The sequence below is a fragment of the Phyllostomus discolor genome, chromosome 9, assembly GCF_004126475.2.
Source record: "Phyllostomus discolor isolate MPI-MPIP mPhyDis1 chromosome 9, mPhyDis1.pri.v3, whole genome shotgun sequence".
NCBI lineage: Eukaryota > Metazoa > Chordata > Mammalia > Chiroptera > Phyllostomidae > Phyllostomus > Phyllostomus discolor.
Window position 1 is genome coordinate 2,583,153 of NC_040911.2, and position 25,876 is coordinate 2,609,028.

The window sequence follows — 25,876 nt, forward strand, 5'->3', positions numbered from 1 at the left end:
GATGTCGGCTCAAGGAGCCGTGTTCGCCCCAGCTGGTGCGGTTTTGCTCCCGGGCACCTCCGGGGCTCCGCGGGTGTTGGAGCTCTTTGTGGGCAAGTGCGGGAGGCCTTGGCTTCGCCTGCAGAAACTCACCGCGTGGGCTTCTGAGCGGGCACAGGAAGCGGCCAGCAGGGCCTTGACGAGTGTCCTAGCAGAGGAGGAAGACGGCTCGGGACGGGGAGGGCTGGAGACGTGAGCTCAATGAGAGGCCTCCCTGGCTTTGTGTGCAAGGATGTGCGGCCCTCCTGCCCTGCAGACAAGACCTTCCAACCCTCGACTTCGAAATGCTACCACTTGTTTTGCCAAAGCCACTAAAACACAGCGATTGTAGGAATTCGGGTAAAAAAACTCAGTAAAAATATTATTCTGTATCAAGCTTAAGACTCTCTCACTTAGGAAACTGTTGGGGCAAAAAATCACTTCCTTCTGCCCTCAAGGTTCTTCTGACTAATAATCAAATTCCCCTGAGACAGATTAGCGAGAGAAAACAAATTCAAGTTTAATAACACGTAGACCTTCTATACACACAGGAGAGACCCGGCAAGGGTGAGTAGCTCCCCGGAAAAGGCGGAAGCCACCCCCCCGAAGTGCTGCTTTCGCCACAGGCAGAGAAGGGATTGGGGGCAGGGAGTCCGTTGTGGGAGACCACCCGGACAAGCACAGCAGACAAGGGCAAGGTTATGGGGCAGATGTGAGTCCTGCCTGGTGCCCTGACGGTGCAGGCCTGGCGCCGTGCGGGAGACACCCTCGTAGGTGGGCGTGTCCCCTACGAAGGCGAGCATCCGCGCACGGCTGGAACTTCCACTTGGTGTGCAGAGCTTCCTCCTCACCTGCCGCTGCCTACAACTAGTGAGCCAGCATGACGTAGTAGTCCCCACCCCAGAGAGGCGTACTTTGGGGCAATAAGCTCAGCTCACCTTATTTGTGTTAAAGGGGGACATAACTAGCGAAGGTCATGCCAAAAGTACAGTGCGTACTCGTCTCCATCGTGTGGGCGGAGAACCTAAGGAGCCGTACAACAACCGTCGGAACACACAGCGGGAATGAAGAAGGGCCCGCGAGAGTGTTTCTGCTCCGTGATCGGTTTCTGGTTCAGTGGGGTCGCCGGCCGCGCGTATTTGGGTCTAGAGGGACCGACTCAGCTCACGTTTCTGTCTCCTTAAGATTATTGCCTACACATTACGAGTTTATGGATCGAAATGATCGGCATCAGGAGTGGCATCGAAGCCTATCGTTTTTATCTTGCTAGTTGCCAGTTTCTATAGATCATTTCTAGCGCACACTACTGCACGTGAAATAGAATTGTCCCGCAATTTAATATGTCCTGCGTACTGTGGCATCTCTGGGAATGCGTCCGTTCCTTTACCTATCGCTTCTCGCCAGCCTCATTCGAAGACAGGTCTGAGGCCGCTCTCCTTGTGGTCTCTCTGATCCTTGGCCTCTCCACATTCAGAAGAAATGCAAGGCCACGCTGCATCCCTTCTCCTTTCTCCATATCTGACCCCGGTCTGTCTGCGCTGTCTTGTTCTGGGGGAGCATCTTCTGCTATTTTAGTCCGATATACTTCTTTTTTTTTCCTTCTGTGCATGGGAAATTGGATTCATGTTTTCATTTGAAAAAAGTTGCATGTTGCCTGTGTTACCTCTTTCTCCCCTAGTTATAGTGAAGTGGGTTAGGAGGAGGGGGAGGGCAGCAGCCCCCTGGGCACTGGCCAGACAGTACTGGCATGGCCTTGATGGGACATGGGAGGATTCCCCATTACGTTTGGGTCACGTTCTTTTTTGTAATGACCTAGAGTGGTGATTTTCAACTGGTGTGCTGCAAGAAGTTTTAAAACACACAATACCTGACTATTTAGTCAGGGGCACTGACCTCTTTTCCCTTAGACTGTCAAATTAAAAAAATGACAACAGCCAGCACAACAAAACGGCCGTCCAGTGTGAATGCCCTGCCTTGAACCATAAGTGTATAGGTCATTTAATAGAGTTGCATCTCATTGGTCATGTTGCATAATAAGGGTGCACCTGGTTGGTTAATTCTTGGTACAAGAAATCCTCATATGCAAGTATAGGCACTTGAGTTTTTAAAAAGTCACTTTGGAGCATAAAGGACAGGTAATGACTATTACTATTATGTTTTTTTGGAAATCAATCAAAATTATTCCTATTTTTTGTCAGGTCAGCAAAAAACATGTGTTTTTGGTGTGCCGCAGAGTTTCGGTAGTTGGTGTACGTGTGCCAAGAGGTGGAGACGTTGAACATGCCGACCCGGGGCACGAACGGTTGAGCCTCGTAGCCCCGAACGCGGGGCACCTGTCGTCTCGGGGAGAGCCCCGGAGCTCTGGTTTTGCTTGCAGCCCCCCAGAGGGCCTCCGCGGCGGGGCCGTGCACGTGTGTTCAGCCGGTAACCTTGGTCTCTCCCCTGCGGGAAGCAGTGCCAGGAGCCTTGCCCTCCGCCTGCACTCCGCGTGCATCCTGTCGGAGCACGTTCCTGCCGCCGCCGTGTGTTCTGAGAGAGGAAGGGCGGGCGGGACCGCGGCCAGGCTGGCTTCTAGCCGGAAAGGGACCTGCGGGTCGCTGGGTTTGACTCTGCGGACTTCTCACAGTGAGTGACTCGGCGGCGTTGGCCTGGACACACCTGGCCCTGCGAGCCGGAGATGACGTGAGAGTCCGCAGGTGTTCTGTCCGTGAGCCTCGCCCGAAGGACCGTCCCTGCTGCTCCACCCGCTACGGGATTTGGTGCCCGGCGAGGAAAAACTCACCAAGTTCGTAACACGTTCTTGCATTTTGAGCTCTTACTTTTTTTTAGAAAGCAGGAGCCCTACCTTTTCTGTCATCCAGCCCCGCACAGGCTCAGCAAGTGCCCTCCACGGGAATGACTGACCCTCGGGGGAGGGGCGGCCTCACCCCCCAAGGGCGCTGGCACGAGGAGTCGCCCCAGTACGGCCCAGAGGTTCCCCCGTATTGCCCATCGTCAACAGGAGTACCTGTCCTTTTCTTGAACTTACTGATGCTCATTTAACACGTTCTGTTTTCCTCCTCCTTTGTGTGTGTCTCTCATTTTCATATGCTCTTGGGAGACCCTGAACTTGGACATCCACAAGTACGGTGACACCTGTACTTCTCGCGTTAAGTAAAGTGGGACCAGAAAGCCCAAAAGACCCCCTCAGGGGGTCAGACCTTGACCGGTTGTGGGAGGAGGACGGGAGCCGTGGAGCTCTGACTGTACGTCCAACCAAATACACGCACAGTCCAGAATGCACTGTGTCGTGCAAGGCTCGATTGCACTGGGTGTACGGGCACTCCGGCCCTCCCCCTCCAGTGCCCCAGGGCCGGCAGGCGGTGAAACAGGTGGGACTGGATCCTGAGAACCGCCACAGAGCCACAGAGAAGAGTCCCCTGGTCCCCGGCCAACTGCAGCTTTTCTGTTGGCCGCTCCCGCCCAGAGAGATGCTGCTTTTTCTCCCAGGGCAGCTTGGCGCGGGCCGGACTCCTGTTCTAGCCCGTGGCCCTCACCTGTGAGCCCCTCACCTGCAGAGGGGGCGCCTTTCAGTTCACACCCAGGGGGCCTCCTCTCCTGAAGCGGGTGTGCGTGGTCCGTGGCTGCACCCAGCAGCCGTGCGACTCCTTCAGTCCTGCCTCCCAGGGCAGGTGATACGAGTTCATGCTCGCGTCTCCCGTGACTGCGAGTTTAGGACCTGCCGGGTGATTCTCGAGCGATCCCAGCTCCCAGGTGGCGTCGAGGAAGGCCGCCGGCCATCTCTGCGCTGTTCCTTTGACCTCAGAGTGACTGCGTGCTCCTTCGGGACCAAATCACACCGTTTTTTGTGTGTGTACTTTCTCGTGTCCCACACAATGCCTTTCACACACGGGCCAGTAAATATTTTGATTAAAGGGGCTGAACAGCAATTAAATGTGGAATGATAGGGTCAGAGCTACTGTTAGTTCAGGAAGCGGGGAGTGGGACGAGGCTGGCCTGGGAAGACGGTCGTTGACCGCTGGCTGGTCACAGCTCACGGTTTCAAAGCCCGAGTGGGACGATCTGTGCATATCTTATTTGTTTGTCTGAAAGTTACCTGTGTGTTTTTATCTGCGTGTGCCAGGCGTTGCACCAGGTACCAGGGCGACAGCGAGGGACAGGACAGACGGAGTCCCTGTCCTCAGGACTCTCACCGACGCCGCGACCCAAAGACAACTTGGGTGGGGCTGAGTGGGGAGACGGAGACCCCCGGGTGGGGGCTCGGGGCAGGGCCTTTCAGACCTGAGCCCAGCCAAGGGCTCCGCACCCCGATGCCCTTCAGAGTGGCAGCACGGCGGGGGGTGGAGGAAATCACGCCTGGGGGGGGGGGAAGTGCGGGGGCTGCGATGCAGACTGAGGTCGGAGCTGCAGGCCCAGGGTGGGGGGGCGGCTCTGGGGGGAGCCGAGGGGCACGGAAGATGGGAAGATGTCAGGGATTTGCCAGTGCGGGGGGTGGGGGGGCCCCCCACCACTGACGTGTCTGTGTTACTGTGCCGCTCGCCTCTCTTCGCTGCCACCACTACCGACCGCGGACCCAGCATGTGGCAGCACACTGTGCGTGTGACTGTGCAGGTGTCGGGTGAGCTGACACCTAAGGCAAATGGGAGACACGTCCTCCTCGGGAGAAACGGGACCTCTGGGTGAGAAGGACGCTCGGGGGAAGGTGCCGGTATTCCCGTTGTCCTCCTGCCTGTCCCCCAGGCCCTGCCCTGCGTCTGTCCAGGCTCTGCCGCTGGGGCTGGCCCATGCCCATGGCAGGAGGGAGGTCCCAGGGTTCCCAGGTGGCTCAGAGTTTTTCCGGAGAATTCTGCCTCTTACGCCTAGTCTTGCCTGCGTGTGGCCTTTTCCCCAGAAAAGCCTCAGATGGCCTTTGCCCTCCCTCCGAGTTACTCCACCACTGTCCTTCTCCGAAGCTTGTCTTGTCCTGGGGCCACCCCGCACTCTGTAGCTGGTCCCGAAAGACGTCGTCCGTGCTCTGCGGGCTTCCGGACAGGGGTCGCAGACATGCCCACCTCGGAACTAGGCGGCACCCACGGCCACGTCCCCAGGTTTTCTTTGTCACGACCTCTGGCAGGTGAGGGAGAGTGTTTACTTGAGTCTTAAGACGTAAGTGTGTTTATTAAAACGCACGGAGTTGCTACAGGTGGGAGAAGGGTGACCAGGTGAATCACCAGGTGTCGTGATTTAGATTTCATTGAGTGTCGCTGCCTGTCTGTTCCCCCGTTTCAAGGAGCATACCCGGTATGGCAATAAGGCATTCCTGTATTTTTTTTATTGTCTTATCAAGTCCTGAGTTATTTGGTCCAAAATAATCAGTTTACAGGCTTTGTTTTTCTTACTAGTTGTTTAACTCTTTAGGGTAGGGCAAACCTGTGTTAGCACCAATTCACTTGTTCTGTGCTATATATAGTTTTGTTTAAATGGAGCTCAGTGAAACCGGTAAAACCCATGGAGTTTCTCTCTGATCACCCCCCCCCCCCCCCCCCCCCGGGAAAACTGCGTCACCACTGATGCGGGGTCCAAGTCACAGCTGGCTGGCTAGCTCGATGCAGGCCTGCATCCAGGCACACACCCCCTTTCCTGTCTTGTGCTCCATCAGGAGCTGACAAGTTGCCCTTTTATTTCAGGTTAAGGACGTTGTGTTACTCTCAGTGAAGTAGAATGTTTACTTTCTCCATGTTAACACTTTAAAATCAAATTCTGTGTTTTTAGAACTTGCCTGGTTTTATGACTCTTTATCAAAGGCCGGTATGTGTTCTTAGCCTCACTTGAACTCCCCGTGGGAGACAGGCCGTGCTGGAAACCGGGGGCTTCCCCTGGGCGGTTTGTCCGCCCAGCCCACTCACCGGGGAGGTCAGTGCCCAGAAGGAAGGGCTGGCCGGCTTTCCCTAATCCGCGAGTGCTAAGTGAGTCACTTCATTGATACCTCCCCCGCCCAAGGATAAACCAACTGCCCCAGGTCCGCACACCACGTTGTCATTGCCACAGCCTGCAGATACATCCAGAAGCTTCCCCCTGCCTGTAGGGGTGAGCCTGTACCTCCGCCCTGCATCCCATGCTTGTTTATGGGGCTTCCCATACCCCGGATGCCCCAGTGGGAGACACTTAAATGAGTTTGGAAATACCCACGCGGTGTAACAGTGTGCAGCCGTTTACAAAGCCACGCTGAGGGCTAATGATGGAAAATTTCTAATAAAGATGCTGGATAATACTTACTGCTCATACATTATGTGCCACCAGACACATATAACAACACATTCGATCCTCAGAAACTATATCAGTGCCATTATTTTCCCAAGTTCACGTAGCAGGCATGACGCCAGGCATACTGTCTCTGTGCCATGTGTGGTAACCTACTTTTTATCTAACGAAACTGGGTGCATCTGGTAGCAATCGGTTTTCTTTTAAAAATTATTCACACATATGCACATACGTGTGTCTCCAGGTTTCTCTGGATGGCAAGATTATGGGTGATACAGGTGATTTTTATTTTCTCTTTGTGCTTTCCAGTTTTTCTGCAATGTAGAGGGATTACTTTTACAAATAGAAGAGAAAAATAAGTTTGTTTAGCACTGCTATGTTTAAACAAAGGAGGAGGAGAAACAGATTGCAAACCAGAACAATTGTCCACCTTTCTAAGGTGGGTTATGTGCCTTTACATCTGCCCCTGTTGGCAGAAATTAAGAAGAAACGATGGTCAGTTGTGCCAGCGAGACCTGTTTTCCTTAGTTACTGGACACGGACAGGTGCTTTGCTCAAGGTCACGGTGCCTTGGATCTACAGTGCAGCTGGCAGACCCCAGGCCTGTGGGCCGACTCCGGCCCCCCACCTGGTTTCATCCCGCCTAGCATCTTGCTTCTACCCGGCGGCAGCCCAGAGCTCTCGCTTAACTGTTAAGGAGTAGTTCCATTTATGCGGTCCTAAAATTACACTCGGCCCTTGGAAGGCAACCGCAAGGCTGATGTGGCCCCCGGTGAACATGAGTTTGTCTCCCCTGATCTAAGGTAATAATGAGGTTCAATTTAAGAAGGTCTTTTCCCCTAGGAAGGCGTTGAGGGTGATATAATCGAGCACGCTCCCTCTGCTGGGCTGGTAATGCCTCTCCTTGCCCGCGCCTGTCTCCGTGACTGGGCGCACCTGTCAGGCCCTGCACGGGACCAGCCTTGGCTGGTTTTGCCATCCAGGCAGCTGCAAGCACTGGAGGGGAGAGCTGAGCTCTTCCTTCCCTCTTTGCTTCCGTTCCCTGTCCGCGACGTAGCCAAGTTACTATGGCCCCTGCCTGCTTTTCTGTGCCTTCTGACCAGAAGGTGAGTTCTGCGAGGCAGGGGGCTCACTTACCTGCCCACCGGCTGCACCCGCTCTGCACCGGGCGGGCACACACAGAGCTCTTCAAAGGTGCACCGTCATCTACGGTATAAAGGCGTACGTGCACACCGGGGCCCACGAGGTCAAAGGGATAGGACTCAAGGAAAAAGAGATTAGCTAAAAATTAAGAAGGGCAATTTTGAGTGCTTTCCGGAAAAGCAAAGAGGGTGTTGTCAAAGGATGAAAAATAGCTGCCTCCTGCTCTATGCGATCAGAATGACCCAGAAAGGGACGCCTTACTTTCCGTGGGAGAGGGCTTCTCCCCGCACCTTCGAGAAGGCCCTGGGAGACGAAGGAGTGCGGGTCTGTGCCCGCGTCAGGGCCGCGCTGCCCTCACGTGTTGTCGTCTGTGCCTTCCGGAGCAAACTGTCTGGTTGAATAAACTGGCCGCTTCCTTGACCCCATTTGCTTGGAAAAAGACCGTCTGTCATGATTTTCTGAGTCTGTCTCTCTCTCTGTCCCTCGCACAGCACCCCGGCGGGGAGGAAGTCCTGCGGGAACAGGCCGGGGGCGACGCTACCGAGAACTTCGAGGACGTCGGGCACTCTACGGATGCCCGGGAGATGTCCAAAACCTACATCATCGGGGAGCTGCACCCGGTGAGTAGCCGGGAAGTTCTGTCGTGGGACCGGTGCATCTTGTCACGGCGGCGCGTGAAGGGGAGGCTGTGGGGGGGGGCGCTGGTTGGGGGGAAGCCCGGGGAGGGGGCTGTTCAGAGCATTTCCGTCGTTCCACTGGGTGGGGGCGGGTTTCGGGGGAAGGAGAGGGCACTTTGAGACAATAAGCTTCGTTTATCTGGAAGTTTTACTGGCCCACATACCTGCGTCCTTGTCCTTCACCAAAGGGAGCAGTTTTACGGTGGGTTTTAGGCCAGGCCGGCAGCATTTTTATCTCATCCGCCTTTTGGGCTCACGAGTGGTCAGCCTTCAGACACACTTGACCTTGAACTGACGCAGCTGGGGGTTTAGGTAGATTATGACCCTACCACTGGGAGACTGTGGGGATTTACTGAGGGTATCACACCAGTTACACACACACACAGTGCATGTACACATACACACACCTGCGTGTGCACGCGCACACACACACACACACACACACCCTAACGGCAGTTTGCGAGGATGGATAGCCGGGAAGAACCTGATTACTCAGCTGTCCCCTGGAATATGACAGGAACCCGAGACCCATCAGTGCCTGTGCTCACCCACAGGTCAGTACGACTCCCGGGGGTGCCGCTCTGACCTTTGGAACTCTAGGTCAGACCACCTGTCAGCACTTGATCTGAGAATAATTTTTGCAGTCGAGTCAGAAGGCTCAAACACGTTCCACAACCTGGACAGGTGAACCTAAAATGATGTATTTTAGAAACCTCAGAGAGAGCGAGCACCTTGCAGACGGCACCTCCGTAGACATTTTCCGTCCTGTGACGTGCCGTGTTTTTCATTGCAGGACGACAGGGCGAAGATACAGAAGCCCGCGGTAAGTGTGACCGTCTCGCGTGTCTCACTGGCTGTGGTTACCGACGCTGGGTGCCACTCCGGCACAGCAGAGGGCGGAGGTCTCCCCCCGGCCTGACCGAGGCCGCCGGGCTGGACGGACACGGAGCTGCCGGGCTGGCTCAGTGGCCCCTTCTGTCCGCATAGACCGGTCTCGGTGTGACCGATCAGGGGAGTTGCGTGTTCTCTGCACGAGACTCTCAACACCTAAAATCCTTTCCCACCGTGATGACCAACGAGTACCTGTGCAAGAGCTACCTTTCGTAACTAGCGCTGTGCCTCTGCTGTGAAGGCTGTGGCAGCATGGTTTCCAGAGAGTGTAAACTGGAGCAGGAGGCTCACACTCAAGCCTTTGGGGACACAACCCCTGTCTTCCTCTCCACGCCTCCAGGACGCCGTCGATGTTTGGGAAACACCTCCTGCCTAAACTGAATGTTGTTCAAATTAAATAGCAACGTTTTGAGGCAATTTTCCTTAGGAAAGGAAAATAACTCTGGTAATCCTAGTGGTGTGCCCCGATTCCGCAGCCCTTCCCTCCGGCCTCGCTCACGTCGGGAGATGAATCCGCGGTGAGAAGGGGCCATGGCAGCCCGAGTTCCCCAGCAGTGCGAGCGGGAGACTAGTTCTTGGCCCGTAGTTAAAGGACTGTGGGGAAGCTGTGCTTAAAACAAGTGACAGAAAGTGTCCCTTCTCTGTCTCCAACGATGTCCTTGGTTTTACTGGAGAGGGCACAAGCGTGCGGCTGCACACAGAGCGCCTAGTAAGATCTTGTGAACTCCTGTGCCAGTGGCTGCTGACAAGACATTGTCTAAATTTAATTGGCAAGAAAGTCAAGCAATTAATCCAGCAGAGCATGGAGGCGCCGTTGACCTTGGCACCCCGGATGGAACAATATAGAGTCTGCATGACGCAGTTGTGCCATGTCCGCTCCTTTCCTGATTCAAGGGAGGCTCGGGCCCATGTTGCTGATCCCAGTACTTTGGGGAGATAAAAAATGGACTTGGACTTCGGATTGGCTCTGTGACAGTTGCTGAGAATCTTGTATGGCTTTCGCGCCTTTCCTGAGGCGACTTTTTACACCACTGAAATTCCGGGGTGCATTGAACCATTTGCTTATTCTCCAAAGCCTGTCAGGGAAAAAAGTATATTTTCTCCTGTTAGGGATTCCGTCTTTAATAATCTTGGTGCAAATCATTGGGCTGTCATCAAACAAGGGTTTGGTAAGGCTCATTACGTGAACTTAGATCTGATGCAAGTCCGACTACGCTGTGAACCAGGATGCCCACGAGCAGAAGGCATCGGTCAGGGCTGCAGTCTCCACTGCCAGGGCTACAGCCGCCCACTGTCAGGGCCACAGCCTCCCACCGTCAGGCCTTATTTTTGAATGACAGACTCTCTTCCCCTCTGTTTGCTCTTAGAACCCAGGTAACTCTGCTCCCCTTAGAGCAGGACTGGAGGGAGGCGGGCTCCAAGAGCTTGCTCTTTTTCTTACAGGCCGTGAGCAAACACGGCGGAAGAAAACACGTGGCCCCCTTTGTAGGCCGTGCCCCCGGTTTACCAGAAGAAGGGCGTGTCCTCAGAGGCCGCCTTCGTTGCGTGTGTCTGTGTGACCGCCCGTCTGTCTGCAGACTGATCAGCGAACGCTGGGGTCTGAAGTGTGGAAACGTTGCCTGCTTGAAACACCTGCACGGTTGAGTTGTGACATCAGATGCAGCGAAGATTATTCGCTTGAACGTGCCCCAAGGAAAACAGACGCAGGTTGCCAGAGTAAGATCTCTGCAGACGTAGAAATAATGGGCTTTGGACTAAACGCATCCATATCCACCAGGTTGCTCCCATGGAGGATTTTAGTGGTGGGCAGTACCTTTTCTTGGTTGTAGCCTTCACAGCATTGTTGTCCGTGTGACTGTACCTGGTTCTCACGGCACCCCTGTGGGCCCGGGGCTGGCGAAGATAATGGCACTCAGACCGTGCCCTGACCTTTGACCTGCAGCCCCCCGGCCAGCAGCCACTGCAGGCTTGCCAGCTGCAGCCTCTGAAGCGTAGGTCGGCTCTGGGCTCTGCAGGGAAGGGTCAGTCTGTTGGCAGTATTCTCAGGGACGAGTTCAGTGAAAGAGTGGGCTACGTCAGGTGAGCTTAGTAACGACATGACTTTGACCTGCCGGAGCTGGATGGGCTTTGCAGGCTTTTATGTAGAGCTTACCATGCACCGTTTTCATTGTTAGCCCAGCTGAGGTGGAGCCCCTCAAGGTCACGGAGTGAGCAGGTGGCAGAGCCCGTGGGGCACACCATGGTGTTTTCTCCCTGTTCCTCGTTGACCTGCGGGTTAGGGGTGCGCCCCCAAAGCCCAGCTTAGCCCCTTTGCAGTGAGGACAGGAGAGACCATCTCCTTTGCACTGAACTGGTACTTCAAGCTTGCTTCGATTCTCAGGCATCCTGGGTTAAGAGCCTGACAGACACCAAGCAATCGATGGACACGATCTTTAAAGCTCAGCTCTTTCCAAGGTCACTGTTGTTGCCAATGGTGACGATGAGGCACTAGCAGTGCTTCAGCCTCAGTGCTCGGGTGCACCCGAGGAGGGGCAGGGCGGGGCCAGGCCATGGAGGCCTGTTCAGGGGAACGCACATGCCTGAGCTCAGCCTGGTAGAAGGACGGTGCACGTTTGCCCGCTGTTTGCTGGTTCAGGCGTGGCTCTCCAGTGTGACCAGGTTCTGCCTTCCACAGACTGTTGGGTTTCAGAGCTGACTGGGTCTTTCTCCTCATAGCTCAATGACATTTTTGCGTATTTCAGTTACTTTGAAGCACCTTTGCTAGTTTTACTTGTAATACAGCAAACCTGAAAAATCGCCTCGCGGCAGCCGTGAATGCTTTTTGTCATCTCTGAGACTGACCGTTGCTCCGAAAGATACTAACTGTCCAGTTTTCTTTCTCAATGACTCGTTTCCTCCCCGCTCCCGTGTCAGGAATGTTAACGGCCGTGTTCCCAGGTGGGTGGGCTGCCGCACCGCTTTCCTGGCTCGCCCCGCACGGGCTCCTGCCCGTCCGCGGGAGCTTTGTCCGCGTGCTTCGCCGTGTGGAGCCTCGCCTCAGCGCCGCCTGTGTTGCTAGTGGCTTCTGTCCCGTGCTTTGGGACACTGCAGAGATGAACTCTAACACGGCGGCATTGTTGACAGCCGGCTTCCTTTGAGACGCTAATAATGCTTCTGCTGGTGTGGAATTCTAAAACAACGCTTCCTAACCCGTTTGTGAGCCTGGAAACGTCTGTGTTTCACGAGGCCTTGGTTATTGGGCTCTTTGGGAAAGTGTGCCTTTCCCAGCACCCTCCGGGGTCACGCTCCTGGGGTTGGCGAGGACTCCCAGAAGCGGCTGCTGGGGGGTGAACAGGCCGGGGTTGACGAAGACCTCGTGTGCAGGGCGTCCTTATTTAGAGGTTCCTGGTGGGTGGCAGTGTGTGTGGGGTCGGTCCCCGAGGCCTCCAGTGCCTTTCTAGAACTGTCTGGTCGGAGTTCAAGTGTATCCAGAGTGCTACAATTGAAATGGCAGTTCTCATTTTTTTTTCTTTTCAGCTGACGTGTCTTTTAATGTAATTTGGGGACACTTTTACTGCATGTAAGATCTGAATGAAATACGTGTTTTTAATTGACCGTTTCATTCATGGTTTTGAAGACTGAAATCCTCTTGCCCAAGATAACGGTGGGGTTGTGTGCGTGTGTAAATCACGCCCATTGTCCTTTTCTATGTTTAAGTGTTTAGATATCTGTGTGCATGGGATACTTTATGTAGCCTGTTCGTTTTTAGCAGTTTCTTCCAAATTATCTAGGTTATGTTCATAAGCAATTTAGATATAGATCTTCCTTAAACTTTTTTCTCCTGAGACAAATGGTGAACTTAGGCATTTTAGTGGAAGGAGTATATGATGTAACTTTCCCGCCCAGTGTCTTTGTGAAGCACACGTTGTGTGAAACACCGTGACCTTATGTTAAAGCAGGTTTTCGGCCCATTGTCCCCTTTGGCTCACCTTACTTCTTTTCTCCGTTTCAGGAGACCCTCATCACCACAATGGACTCTAATTACAGGTAGGTGCTAGTTTTCTCTCCGACTGTCCTTGTGATCTGGGGCGGGGGGGGGCTCATACACTCAGAGGGCTGGAGGCGTCTCCCTCTGACCTCGGGACACCCGGGGTCGTCTCCACTCGGCACCCCGACTGCTCGGGGCGTTCCTCCCTGAAACGCAGACAGCTCGGACTGCGGGCGTTCTCCGGAACGACCGGATCTCGCCCTCCCGCTGTGTCTGCCCCGAGGAACAGCAGGACACGTCGGGGCTCCTTTCACTCCCCAGCCGATGTCTGCTGTCCTTCCTCGCTGGGGCATGGCCGGTCCTGGCGGCCGCCGTGCTCCCGCGGAGGCACCGGGCCGGTGGGCCCCGGCCCCGGAACTGCCCCAGCAGTCCGCGTGAGGCGTGCATCGCTTGTTCCGCGGCCCAGATTTCTGGACGTAAGTCCAAGGTTGTAAGAACATTTTTGGCAGCTCTGGTACATTGACTTGCGTCATTGCCACCAGATGGCTATATATCGGGGACCCGAGCCCCGCCCCACGAGCACAGAGTGATGCTGATGCAGCTTTGCCCTGTCGAAGGTGACCGCCCCGTCTTGCACCTTCCCCGCCTCCTGGCGGTCATCCGCCTTCCTCTTCATGGTCACACGGTTTCTTCCGGAAGGGACACTGAAAGCCCCCCCTCCCTAGGGTGCAGAGTCACCTGGAATCCTCCTGCAGCCAAGACCTTTGTGTCAAACCGGCTCTTTGAATGGGTGGGTGTGTGCAGGGGGCAAAGGACGGACATTGTATGACAGGAAGTGGGGGTGGCCCTGGGTGTTGTCCGGCTTTGCTCAGACTCTCAAGCCTGTATATTAATTCCTCTTCCCTAAGAAATGACGGGCAAGTCCAGCTCCGGTCCCGCCCCGACCTGTAATTCTGGGCCTCGGGACTGAGCAGCGTGGCGAGTAGGAGTAGGGACTCTGTGAGCCTCCCCCCGTGGGCCACACGCGGATCAGGGAGTCTGGGCACGCCGCTTGTCAACACGGCGAGTCTGCTGCACTTGGGTACAGATCAGGTTTCCAGCACAGAGTCCCCAGGGCAGACCGGCGGTGCTGGCAGCGACCTCGGTCACCGGCCGGGTCAGAGCCCTCCCCTCTCTTCCAGCTCAGGGCCTGGGATTCGCCCTTGGCCGTGGAGCTTGCCCACGGCTCTGCCAAAGTGTGGGCCTCGGCTTCTGGTTCTCAGTTTCGTGCCGTTTTAAGTTCTTAACAGATACATGGCACCAGAGTGAAACCTGTGGGGAGTACTCCCTGTGTGAGCTGGCGACGCGTGCCCAGACTTGATGTCCTTAAGGCGAGTCCCTAGTCCTGGCTCCTAGCAGCTTTTGGGGGGGTGGTTCCTAGCTCTCTGTACAAGTTTACAGAAGTAGATGTACGTGGAGGTCGGCGGGGGGTAGCCATCAGTTTTCTCATAAGGCAAGAACCGTAGAGCAGTTGCCAGACGGGTACCAGCCGCGTCCCTTTTAGCAGGAGTCACCGTCTCACCCAGGGAGGTCAGAGAGGGGACTTCCGTGGTGCTCGGGAGGCGCGCAGGTGCCGAGCCGAGAGCACCACGCGAGCGTCACTGCCGTTCCTTTCCAGCTGGTGGACCAACTGGGCGATCCCAGCCCTCTCGGCGCTGGCCGTGGGCCTGATGTACCACTTCTACACGGCGGAGGACTGACCCCGTCCTCAGAGGCCCGCGGGCGGACAGACGGCTTTGGGCCGGGAAGAGCGAGGCCCGAGTTCACTGCCGCGACTGACGGAACCCTCACCTGAACGTGATTTCACCGAGCCCGTCCCCCTCCTCCCCCACGAGACATGGAACGAACCCGAAGGACCTGTTCTCCTCTCCCTGCTCTCGCACTCCCGCGGGTGCTGGTTAATGCGTGAGCTCTGCTCCGCTGCCCCGCGGCCGCGTCACGTACTCACTGTCGGCGTGGGCGTGACCTCTTAGAAATACACCTGGCTTTTCCAATACAACACCACGTGTGCCTGTCGATTGGGTGTGTAACTGCCTCTCGTGTGCAAAATCCCTGGTTGCTTAGTGAGCCCTTAGTGTGCCATTCAGGCCCCCGCGGCCTCCATGGCGTGAGGAAGGAGGGGAAACCAGGTGGGCTCACTTGGTACCGTGCGTCTCCAATGTAGTTTCTTTTCCAAGGAGATTGAGAAAGGCCCTGGGAATGATAGCGTAAGGATTTCCAAAACATTGTTCTTCCTGAGATAGGCGGTCGGAGGAGAAAGGGGCCCGTAGGACGTAGAAAAGAGACTGCGTCTCTCCTTTGGTTCAGAAGCACCAGCCACAGACAGACAGACAGACAGATGTGTGAGCCGGGAGAGGACATCCCGACGGCCTCTTCTCTCGGCTCAGAGGTCATCATCGTGGGGAAATGTTCGGTCACACAGGTTCTCAATTTTAAAAATTGCTCATTTGGAGGCAAAACCTGTGTGTGTGTTCTTATAGGGAAATGCCGGTGTCCTCACTTGTTAAAACGCTCGTTTGAAAGAGATGGTGGGACATTTGGAGTCTGATTTCTGGAGACCCCAAGCCGTTGGTGGTGAACCGGGGGGGATGGTGGCAAGGCTCGAAGGACTGGCCGCTCACCTCCGACTGCTTTCTCCGACCCGGGCCTCTTCCTCCGTGGGAGCCTGGGGCACGGCTCTGGAGTTGTCCGTGCTCCGTGGGTAGCTGTGACTGTGCAAGTGTCCATGGGCACGCTGGCCGCCGCCAGGTGCCGGGGTTCTTCAGAAATCACTGACGCATTGGGAAGGGATTGTTTTGTCATCCCAGAGTATAAATTTTTGTAGCCGTTGCCATGTATCCCCCTCTGCCTTTTTTGTCACTGAAGGTTCGAGTTAGCGTGAACGTCGGGGGTGGGGACAGGCGCTGTGTCACATGGGAAAGTGCCCCACAGGGGAATCCTTGATTCAGATTTCAATAAACACGTGCCTGGAACAAGAACCACGCCTCCTGTCGTGGACGTGCTGAGGTCAGGGGGCCACTGGGGGTCCGCGGGCTTTGACACAGACGTGCGGGTGCGGCTTCACCACAGGTAGCTCAGACCAACAAAAGTGACTGTCAGGACCCTCGCACTGCTTTTCGGCACTCACCTACCCAGGATTTCCACGGGAAGTGCCTCCGTGCTTCCTCCAGGCACGAGGGGCGCCGGGGTCACTGCCTGAGACGCGTGGGTCAGCGCCACTGCAAGGGGCATGTCTGGAAGAGGGGCGGTGACACCAAAGGGATCGAAGTGAGGAGTGCCGAAGCCCCCGGGGCCTGCGGTGAGTGGAAGCGCCCCGCTCCTGGGGACTGTTGCTACTGGAGACCGCGTGGCATCCCCCCCGGGGGACAGGAGAACTCAGGGGGCTCAGAGAGGTTGCCTTGAGTACACGTGAGATTTAAAATTACGCCGGGGGAGGCATTTCTTCCTTTGGTTTGTTTACCATTTACTTATCTCGGGAAGGAGTCTGGCCGTGGCATCGCTCTGGTTTGCCAAAGCGCCTCCTCCAGAACTTACATCGACACCGGGAGTTTCAATGTTCATTTTATTATTCATCTCCTATTACTCTCCGGGCTAATGGGGCTGCGGGTGAATACAGTTCAATGTACTGTAATTACAATTTATACGGTCACTGTGTTTATGCGTAGTGTCATTGTCATTTTTATCACCCGACACTCTGGAGCACTCATCCCTGGGGCGCCAGACGCTGTCCCGCGCTGTCAGCATGAATGTGTCCCCTTGTCTTCACAATCACAGCCAGACTCTTGGCCCCCGATGGCAAGGCCAGGGTCCCACCTAAACCTAGGGGAGCTCCAAACGCGCTTCCTGTGACAGCGAGAACCCCAGGGGGGCCCCTGCAGGATGGCCGACTTCTGCTGGAGCCGGCGCCGTGCGCACGCTGGAAGCACACGTGGGAAGGGATGCTCCTTCTGTCTCCTCGTGGAGGTGGGCGCTTGCGCAACCTCTGTTACAGGAGGGATCCCGGGAGCCACAGGGCAAACCCCGGGGCACTGCTGTCTGTCTGGGGAAGGCGCCTGCACCACCAGGCTCCCTGCAGGGCCGCGGGGTATGCACGGAGCTGCAGTGCAGCCTCGGCTTTCTTCTATTACCCCATCTTCGTCTTCCCTCCACTCTCCACTCCCCTCATGCTGCGTCCCTCCTGCCCTCCCGGCCGCCGCCCCCCCCCCCCCCCCCCCCCAGTCACTGGGTACATGCCTAGAATGAAGCAGGATCCGAGAAACCGGAGCTGCACTCTGGAGTGAAGGTAACTTGTGTTTCAAAGTAACTCACTGAAGTTGTGATTTTTTAGCTCTAAAGCTTGGACTGTTAGTACTTTTAACAACACTGGTCCTGGGGCAGCTTTGAAACGAATCCAAGTGGGTGTATCCTACCCTAGAGACTAAAGGATTGGTTTGTAAGTGATTTTTAAGAAGTCAGGCTTTTGCCGTGATTGGTGTGGCTCAGTGGATTGAGCAGCAGCCTGTGAACTGAAAGGTCATTGGTTCGATTCCCAGTCAGGGCACTTGCATGGGTTGTGAGCCAGGTTCCTGGCTGGGGGCATGAGAGAGACAACTGGTAGATTCTTCTCTCACACATCAGTGATTCTGTCTACTTTTCCTTCCCTTCCCCTCTTTATAAAAAATAAACAAATTTAAAAAAAAAGCCTAGCTTTTGAGAACCATAACAAACAGCTGTATTTGGACACTTTTGTTGCTGATTTCAACCATTTGCTGCTTTGTCAATATTTCTTCATTTGTTATGGAAACAAGGAGAAAGACATAGTTTCAACCTATTTTTTCAAGCAGAATTTCAAGCAAGGAAAGATATTTGATATTTTTCTCTCCATTTTCAGGAAGCTGAAGCTGTCCTTTCTCCTCATTTGCTGGTTCTTAACTTCTGGTAGGCAGGCGGTCACCCTGGGCCGGACCCCTAGTCCCATCCTGGGACCCAGGATGGTTCCCCTGCCCCCAGTCCCCTCCCTGCCTTTGCATCCAGGACCCACTCTCCGTGGGCCCGGCGTCTGTCTGTCCGTCCTCCCTGGGGAGCGTCTAGGCAGCATCCGGCGTGAGTCCTGGAAGCCGATGTCCCCATGGAGGGCCGACTCCTCGGGGTGTGCAGACCCAGGTGCTGTTCGGGGAGTCGACTCCCAGACCCTCGGCTGCAGCATGGACTCGTGTTCCGAGGTGGCCCCCCGAGAGTGCTGCAAGGTTGGCGGCCTGAGACGGAAACTTGTAGCCCACAGTTTTGGAGTCAGAGGTCCAGCATGTCCCTGAGGCTCCAGCCGGGGCCCTGGTGGTAGCCGTCAGTCCCCCGCGTGTGGCTGCGTCCCTCTGGTCTCTGCCTGGTTGTCACAGGTTGTTTCTCTCCCTCTGTGTCTGTCTCTTGCAAGGACAAGGGTCACTTGCAGTTAGGGTGCACTCCAGTACGATCTCACCTGGTGTTGGGGACCGCCCTGCCTGGTATCAGGAGCTGTAACCCCCACCAAGGCTGAGTCTGAGGGAATGGCCTTGGATCGGAAGCCAGCAAGGAGACAAAAGCTTATCTCCCTGGCAGGGGTGCCGCTTCTGCTCCTTTCACTTCACCCTGCCTGGTCCCCAATGCTTGGTCAGTTAGCCAATGACGGGTAAGATTCCCCAAGGGGGGAACGACCTAAGACAGGCACAATCACTTGGGAGGTCGCCCAAAGAAGGACTTTGGGGGCTACAGCAAAAGGGGGTGATGGACCCTCACCCCTTGGCTTTGACATAGCCTGAGTCCTCATTGTCTGTGAGAAAATCTCCTTATCTCTTGGCTGCCTTACTTCCCTTGCTCCACCTAAGCCTGAAACAATGACAGAGGGTGGTGCAGCTCTGTGCTGAAAAGGGCGGGTTCCCCGGGTGATCAGGCCTCAGAAAGAATATGTAAAATCCTGTGAAACCTGCTTTGTTTAGAATGCTCTCAGTTGAATGATAAGGGTCCAGGGAAGAAGTAAGTTTGCTCCTCAAAGTCTTACAGCTCTTTGACCCTGACTCAAAATAGGCCCTCAGACTTCCTTGTTATCTATTGTTTGATCCTTACTTCCTGGCAATGAGTAATGAGCTTTACCTGAATTCTTATGCAAATGAAACCAATAAAAAGCCTCTCCCGAGGGGGAAAGGGGCGCTGTCCCCACCAGGGAGGGTGGCCATTTCGTTCCTGTTTCCCCACAGGACTTGGTTTTCTCTGTGTATGTTTTTCTCGTGTTTCTACGAACATCTGCAGCCGAGATGGATACTGCTGGCTGGTGTCCTCCACAACCTGGGCTCAGGATGTCTCCAGCCACGTGCGTCTGGATCAGGGCACACTCTGAGCGCAGCGTGTGCCGGGGGGCTGGGGGGGTAGGACTTCCTGCCTCCCCGAGGAGCAGGACTCCGCAGGGCTGGTAAAACCCGTCTGTGTGCGAGCGGGCCGGCCAGGGGGCCTGCTGGCTCTTCTCAGCTCCTGTTTTAACTCACGGTCGCTCTTCTTTTCAGAAAAGACGCGTTTTGCTCACCCACCCGAATTTTAACATTGTGCGTCGCTCCAGGGTGTGAACTCCTGTCAGACAAAGCTGGGCTGGGAGTACTGGGCCCGGGAACCTCGCTCCCCTGGGGCCGCCTCCTCCATCAGGGCACTCCTGCAGGACGTCTGGCAAAGGGGCTGTTTGGGGTTCCGGGGGACTAGGCAGGTGGCAGTGGGGGTGGTACATTCCATGGGGTCCCTTCTGCACCTGCACTGTGTTGAAGGAAGCCCCCCCCCCTCCCCGAGGGATGGTCCTGGAACGCTGCTGTCAGGCCGGCAGCGGCAGGCACCTGTGCTTGGAGGTGCGTCTGTGATACCCTGACCCGCAGAAAGTCCAAGCAAACGTTTCTCGTCTCCCCGGCATGTGCACCTTTCTACTCTGGGTGCATGCCACAGGGCGCCAGAGACGTCCAGCCATAACAGTGCTTTCCCTTCGGACACAGTTCTGGGGAGGAGAAGTGAAAGTCAAGGCCAAGGAGGAGGAGGAGCAGCGAGAGTTCCTGCGGGGGGAGGGCGGGTGGCTGAGCCCGTTCTGCAGAAGCTGGCAGCGATGGCCAGGGGCTCTGGTGCTCAGATCACAGGGAGCGCACTTAGAAGAGGGACGTTTCGGCTTTCTTTTAAAATGCCAGCCTTTGAAATGTGCCCACACCGTGCCTGGGCAGATGTTTAGATCCACGAGGAAGAACTGCAAAGGACAAACGAGAGTTTTGCTTCAAATCTCTTACGGTGTGATCTACGCAAGCGTGGGAGGGCCATGGTCTGGGATATCCACCCCCCTCCCCTCCCCGCCCCCCACCCCCAACCCTTTCTCCTCACGGCTACGGTTTGGGGCCGAAGCGACATTGTGAGTTGTGTTAATATTTTCCGTGACTTGCACGTCGCTGGTTGGTTGTTGAGACCCCTCTGGACCCTGAGCCGGAGACCTTTGTTGGAAACGTGAACTGGATCGATACTGTTTTCAGGTGAAGGGGAGGCCGGTGTCCCTGGCAGCATGAAGCAAGGACACATGGACCACCAGCCGCTCTGCCAGGAAGACATGGGCCACACTAGACCTGAGTCACGTTCCCCCGGCAACCTCAGGGGGAGACCCGTTCCGGGGCTTGGAGTGCGTCCCTGTCCTTCCGGAATCTTACTTTCCAAGTTCATCATTCGTGAGCAGGGCTGCTCTGGCCCTCAGTGGGGGGAGGGGTGACCCATGTCTGAGGGTCCCCCTCTGACCCCTGGCTGTGCCCCACTCCGTGGGGCCAGGGCTCTGGGGCCTGAGGAGACACGCCCACCTGCAGCCTGTGCCCTGTTTTCCAAGCCACGCTCGTGCCCCTGACCCCGAGCACCCCGCACCTGGGACCCAGCCTCCCTGCGGGCCTGCGTGGGCCTCCCCTCTGCGCCCACCCTCTGCAGGGCCGACCAGGCTGTGGGTGTGCATGGGTCTGTGTGGGTGTGTGCATGTGTGTGCATGTCTGGGCTCCAAGGGAGGCCCAGGGGTGGCAGCTTCCACAGAGTGCAGACAGCTCGGGTGGGCAGCCTGGGAGCCCACGGGTGGTGGTCACCTGCACATACCTGGGCCCCTTTACAGGGCCGGGGGGAGCTGGCCTCCCACCAGTTCTGGGGGCCCCACTCCTGCCGCAGAGCAGAGAGGAGTCTGAGAGTCCCCAGTCCAAACCCAGCCTCTCAAGGCATCTGTCAGGAGAGGGGACGCCACGGTTTCCTGAGCAGACTGGCCGGCGGGTGCACAGTGCCAGGTGCTCAGACCCACGTGGCTGCGCCTCCACCCGCCCCGCCCCCCAGGTGGGAGGGGCTGTCCCCACCCTCGGCCGGCCCTCCTCTGCCCGGCCACTGCGTCAGCTCCTCACTTCCCCCAGCTGCATCTCTCAGCCACTTCAGATCAGGACGAGGGCCGTGGGGTCTGAAATTCGAATAAAACGCATCGTGATGGCAATGTGTACAGTCAGTAGCCACCCCACCTCCACAGCCCCACGCCTGCTGTTCTCAGACGGCACGTACGTGCGTCCCCTCTGTGCCCTTATCCGGGGGCACCTCTGGGTGGGGCTCCCCTGTCAGGGTGGGGAGCTCTGGTCCTTGGGATAGTGGAGTGGCCCTGGAGGGAGGAGGCCACCCCCCAGCTGTCGGCATCAGCTGTTCTCTAGGCGAGGAGGGGCGGGCAGTCCCCGTGTGGTCTCTGCTCTCACGTCCTGGGAGGAGGGGCCTGGAGTGCGGGCCCGTGGCGGCCCCGGGGCTGGCCTCCCGTACCTGCCCTGTTAGCCACTCAGAGGGGGGCAGGCCATGGGGGGGGGGCAGCACAAACAGGGCGGCGTTTGTGTCCATCTCAGAAACAACAGGAGAGGACGCAGGTGCCCCACAGTGATGGGGGGCGGGGCGAGGGCTTTACAGGGGACAGAGTCTGCTATCGAGCGACAAACGGTTTTCCTTCTGTCAACTCAGACACATAAATCACAGTCCTGTTTTGTGGTTGTCCTGTGTGAACGTGCCAGCCGAGAGAAAGCAGGCAGGCCCCAAGTGCTGGGCAGGAGCAAGGCGTCTCGCAGGGAAATGGAGGAACAGGTCCTGCCTGTCCCCCTGTGTCCCTGTGCACGGCGCCTTCCTGGTCACTCGCTCCCGCTGCGGCTGCTGACCCCTGAACCCCTGTCGTGGAAGTCGGTGGGAGCCAGGGCCTGGGGGCAGCCTGCAAGGGGGACCTCGGACACACGGGGTGGCTGTCTGAAGGGGGTTGGGTGGCTGCGGGCCTCTCCAGCCCCGCAGGTGGTCTCCTGGCGTCAGGTGCTGCACCGAGGGGCTGACGGGGGCCGGACGGGTGGCCTGGAAGTGGTCACACATCGAGGGGTGGGGCTGTTGGACCCTCTAAAGACACCACTGATGCACCCCAAGGTGTCTGCCCTCTGGGTTCCCCAGAAAACCGGGTCAGAACACGCTCTGGCGGAAACCTCACTTCCAGTCCAAGTGATTTAAGAAGCCAGTAGACTGGCATGTTGTCATTTTTAAATACGAAAATCTGATTTGGGCCCTGGCTGGTGTGGCTCAGTGGACTGAGTGCCAGCCTGGGAACCAAAGGGTCGTTGGTTCGATTCCCAGCCAGGGCACAGGCCTGGGTTGCGGGCCAGGTCCCCAGTGGGAGGGGCTGCACGAGAGGCAACCACACACTGATGTTTCTCTCCCTCTCTCCCTGCCTCCTTCTCCTTTCTAAAAATAAATAAATAAATAAAATCTTTAAAAAAGAAAGTCTGATTTGTTTTAATATTCTCGGAGCCAGAAGGGGACTCTGGCAATAACTATCCTTAGAGCCATGTCCAATTCCTGGGACGTGGGAGGTGTTTGTCATCGACTGAATAACTAACCGAGTCTAAAGCGGCCAGAGCCCCTTGGCCGGTGCCCCACCTGCCTTCTCTATTTCTGATGTCTCCCTCCCATCATCCTCAGACTGTTTTGACTAGGACACCACGTTTTGATGTTGTCAGTCTTGGCACCGAGTCCAAAGCAGGGCCGAAGGCACCCAGCAAATAGCGGCTGGGCCTTCAGAACGGAGAGGCTGACTCCGGTTTCTTACACAGGAGCCCAGCTGCCTTTCGAGGGGGCAGTCCCTCCTCCGCCCCTTGGGAGGCAGGTGACCACGTTGCCTGAGGGAGCCTGGACACTGTCAGTGTGGCAGGTGCTGCTGCCGTCGGGCAAAGCCCCTCGGAGGCCCTGGCATGCCCCCGCCCGCCCAGGAGCCCGTCCAAGGAGCCAGGGCCGCGAGGGCGGAGGTTATCGGCGGTGAACAGCGGGCAGGGCGGGCTGGGTGCCCGAAGGCCGGGCAAGTCCTGTGAGTCTGATTAATTTCTGCGAAGCTGCGTCTTATCGCTGCCAAGCTGCGTATCTCATAACTCCAGCAGACTTGCCCCAGACCCGGCTCTCCAGACTCCAGTGGGCTGCTGACTTTGCTTGGCGATGAGCCCGGCAGCGAAAAGCCTTCCCTTGAACTAAACCCTGTGGGTCCGGGGGCCCCGAGTGACACTTTCCTTCTGGGAAAACAGTGACTATTCCAGCATTCCAGACCCACTACGGGGGCCCAGCAGCTCCTGGATGGATGAAGCGTTTTTTCTTCCCTCTGGGAGCCAGCTGGGCCCGACCGCCCCCTAGGCTCGGAGAGACTTGCAGAATCCCCAGCAGATGGGGTTCACAGCAACTCAAGGCGTCGGGCTGGAGCTTTCACGTATTGCGGAACACAGTCCTAGCGGGGAGTCGGGGGCAGGTTTATGTTTCAGAATCAGTGCCGTGGAGAGCAGCGTACCCTTTCTCAGCCGGTCCGCTGCATTTCTCTCACGTTCGTCTGGCTCCCCCCACCCTTTCGTTTCTGCATTTCTCTCCCCGCGAAGCCCCTCTCGCCCAGGTGAACTCACAGCTGGTGCCCCCTGCACCTGCGCCCACCCGGCCTCGGGTTACAGGGCTCCCCTCACGGAGACGGGGGGGTCGGTCTCCGTCGGTGTGCCGAGTCACTTCCGAGATTTCGGGGCAGCTGCCTCTTTTCCCTCTTTCCGACGGCTGGATGGTCAATGACTCGAAGTCCAGGGAAGTGGGAAGTCACCATTTTATTTTCACTTGATTTAAGTCCTTCAAATGGTCATTCGTGGGTCAAGGGCTTTCCCTGGAGGGCGGGTCCGCTGATTGTATCAGTAAGGCATCATTTTAAATTTCTCTGGCTTCAAGGCAGAAGGAGAACTAAGAGAAGCTTCCAGCATCCTTGGGGTTCTGGAATTCTCTGCCCTGTCTTCTGAGTCATCTTGTGCACACCCAAACGGCCTCTCTCACGGCCCCTTGGAGTGTCTCCGGGAGCACCCCGCTCGGCCTCCGAGTGCGAACAGGAGCACCTCTCCTTTTGCAAAGATACTTTTTTCCAGTTGCGCCACATTTGATTACCGAGAGTGACTGCAGTTGCAGATCTGGGTGAAACAGGCAGGCTGGGGGCCAGAGCAGGGGTGAGCACGAGCTCACCGGGCTGGAGTCGGGCTTCAGGCACTGAGGGGGCAGGCGCTCCGTGCCCTGGGCCTGGGTTCTGTATTCCAGAGCACAGGGAGACAGCCGGTGAGCCTGGTGACGGGGTTAGCGGGGGCGGGTGGGCGGGCAGGACCCCTGTGCTGCTGGTTTGCCCCCACCCGTCTCCGGCTGCACTTGCACTTCTCCATTTGCAATGGGTGTCAGTGTCCTGTGCCTTTTCTCATCAGCAAGTGTCATCCTGTGAGAGCCGCGACCTGCCCCTTGGGGAGACACCCGAAGGAAAGACCTTTCTAGTCACTTCTGGCCCAGGCGACGTGGGGCCAGATCAGCCTGGGGAGGGAGTTAGTGCTCGGGAACCCTCTTCCCGGGGAGGGGGTATCTGCAGACTCGGGGGCCTAGGGGAGGAAATCCGTCTTTGGGGGGTGGCGGGGAGGCTGTCCCTCTGTCCCTTGTCCTGAGCGTCAGTGTGGCTGAGCACGCCTGCCTTCCCCCAAAGGTGTGGAGATCGGCTGAAGAGGACTCAAGGTGTGCACAGGTGGCCATTGGGCACCGCCAGGAGGGGTTCCTTAGGGCGTGGCCAGGCGAGTCCGCCGTGTGAGTCTTGTTCCAGGTCAGCGTGTGGACGGTCTAGAGCGCTGGCTTTGCTGGCCGTTCCTGCTCCCGGCCCTGCAGAGGGACCGTGAGGCCGTAGGAAGCCTGTCACAGGGCACCAGGGAACGGCCATCTGCCTCTCTGGAGGAAGGGAAGTCAGAAATCGGTTTGCATATATGCCACTCCCATGCAAATGCGTCCGTTTCCTTGTTTGCCCTGACGGTGTCCCCTCCTTTCCCCGGAGAGCTGGCTGCGGCGTGTGGGCGGAGGACGAGCGTGCTTCCGGGCACCCTCAGGGCCATGTGCCCCCTCGTGCCGCATGGCCACCCTGGCCCTGCTGGGGCGGGGGCTCGTCCCCAGGAGGCACGAATGTTCCGGAAGCCACCGAAAGCAGAGCCTGGGCTTTGGCCTCTCCTGCGAAGGCCAGCGGAGGCCACCAGCGCCTCCAGGTGACCCAGTCGTCACAGGTAACTCTAAACTGGGCTGACGAACTTGCAGAGCCCAGACTTTCAAGTCCAAGTGCCCTCTCTGGAGGCCCGGAGATTTGAAGAAGCTCTGCTCGTGGGTGAAATACCGTCCCCTCTCTGGCGTTCCCACCGACCGGGCTGCCTGGGTCTAATCTGTGTGCCTAGAAAAGAGTTGGCAAGCTCCTTCCCGAGCCCAGACCTACTCCGGACAAAACCTGCACCGGGGTGGCCGGGGTCGCCGTCATTGCCCGGGCCGGGGCGCAGAGGGCTGAGAAGTCCCCGAGCCTTCCTGCTAAGGGTGTGCAGTGAAGGGCTGTGTG

General features: G+C 56.9%; 1 protein-coding gene across 1 annotated transcript in view; it reads left to right on the forward strand.

Moving 5' to 3' along the window:
• The window catches only part of LOC114506715 (cytochrome b5), a 31,473-nt gene extending 15,523 nt beyond the window's left edge, over positions 1 to 15,950 (forward strand). Inside the window, exons 2-5 of the mRNA XM_028524536.2 lie at positions 7,893 to 8,021; positions 8,872 to 8,901; positions 12,961 to 12,995; positions 14,594 to 15,950. Of these exons, the coding sequence (XP_028380337.1) occupies positions 7,893 to 8,021; positions 8,872 to 8,901; positions 12,961 to 12,995; positions 14,594 to 14,675 (276 nt within the window). The 3' untranslated portion in view covers positions 14,676 to 15,950. The remainder of the gene's footprint in view (positions 1 to 7,892; positions 8,022 to 8,871; positions 8,902 to 12,960; positions 12,996 to 14,593) is intronic.
• The last annotated feature ends 9,926 nt before the right edge of the window (positions 15,951 to 25,876 follow it).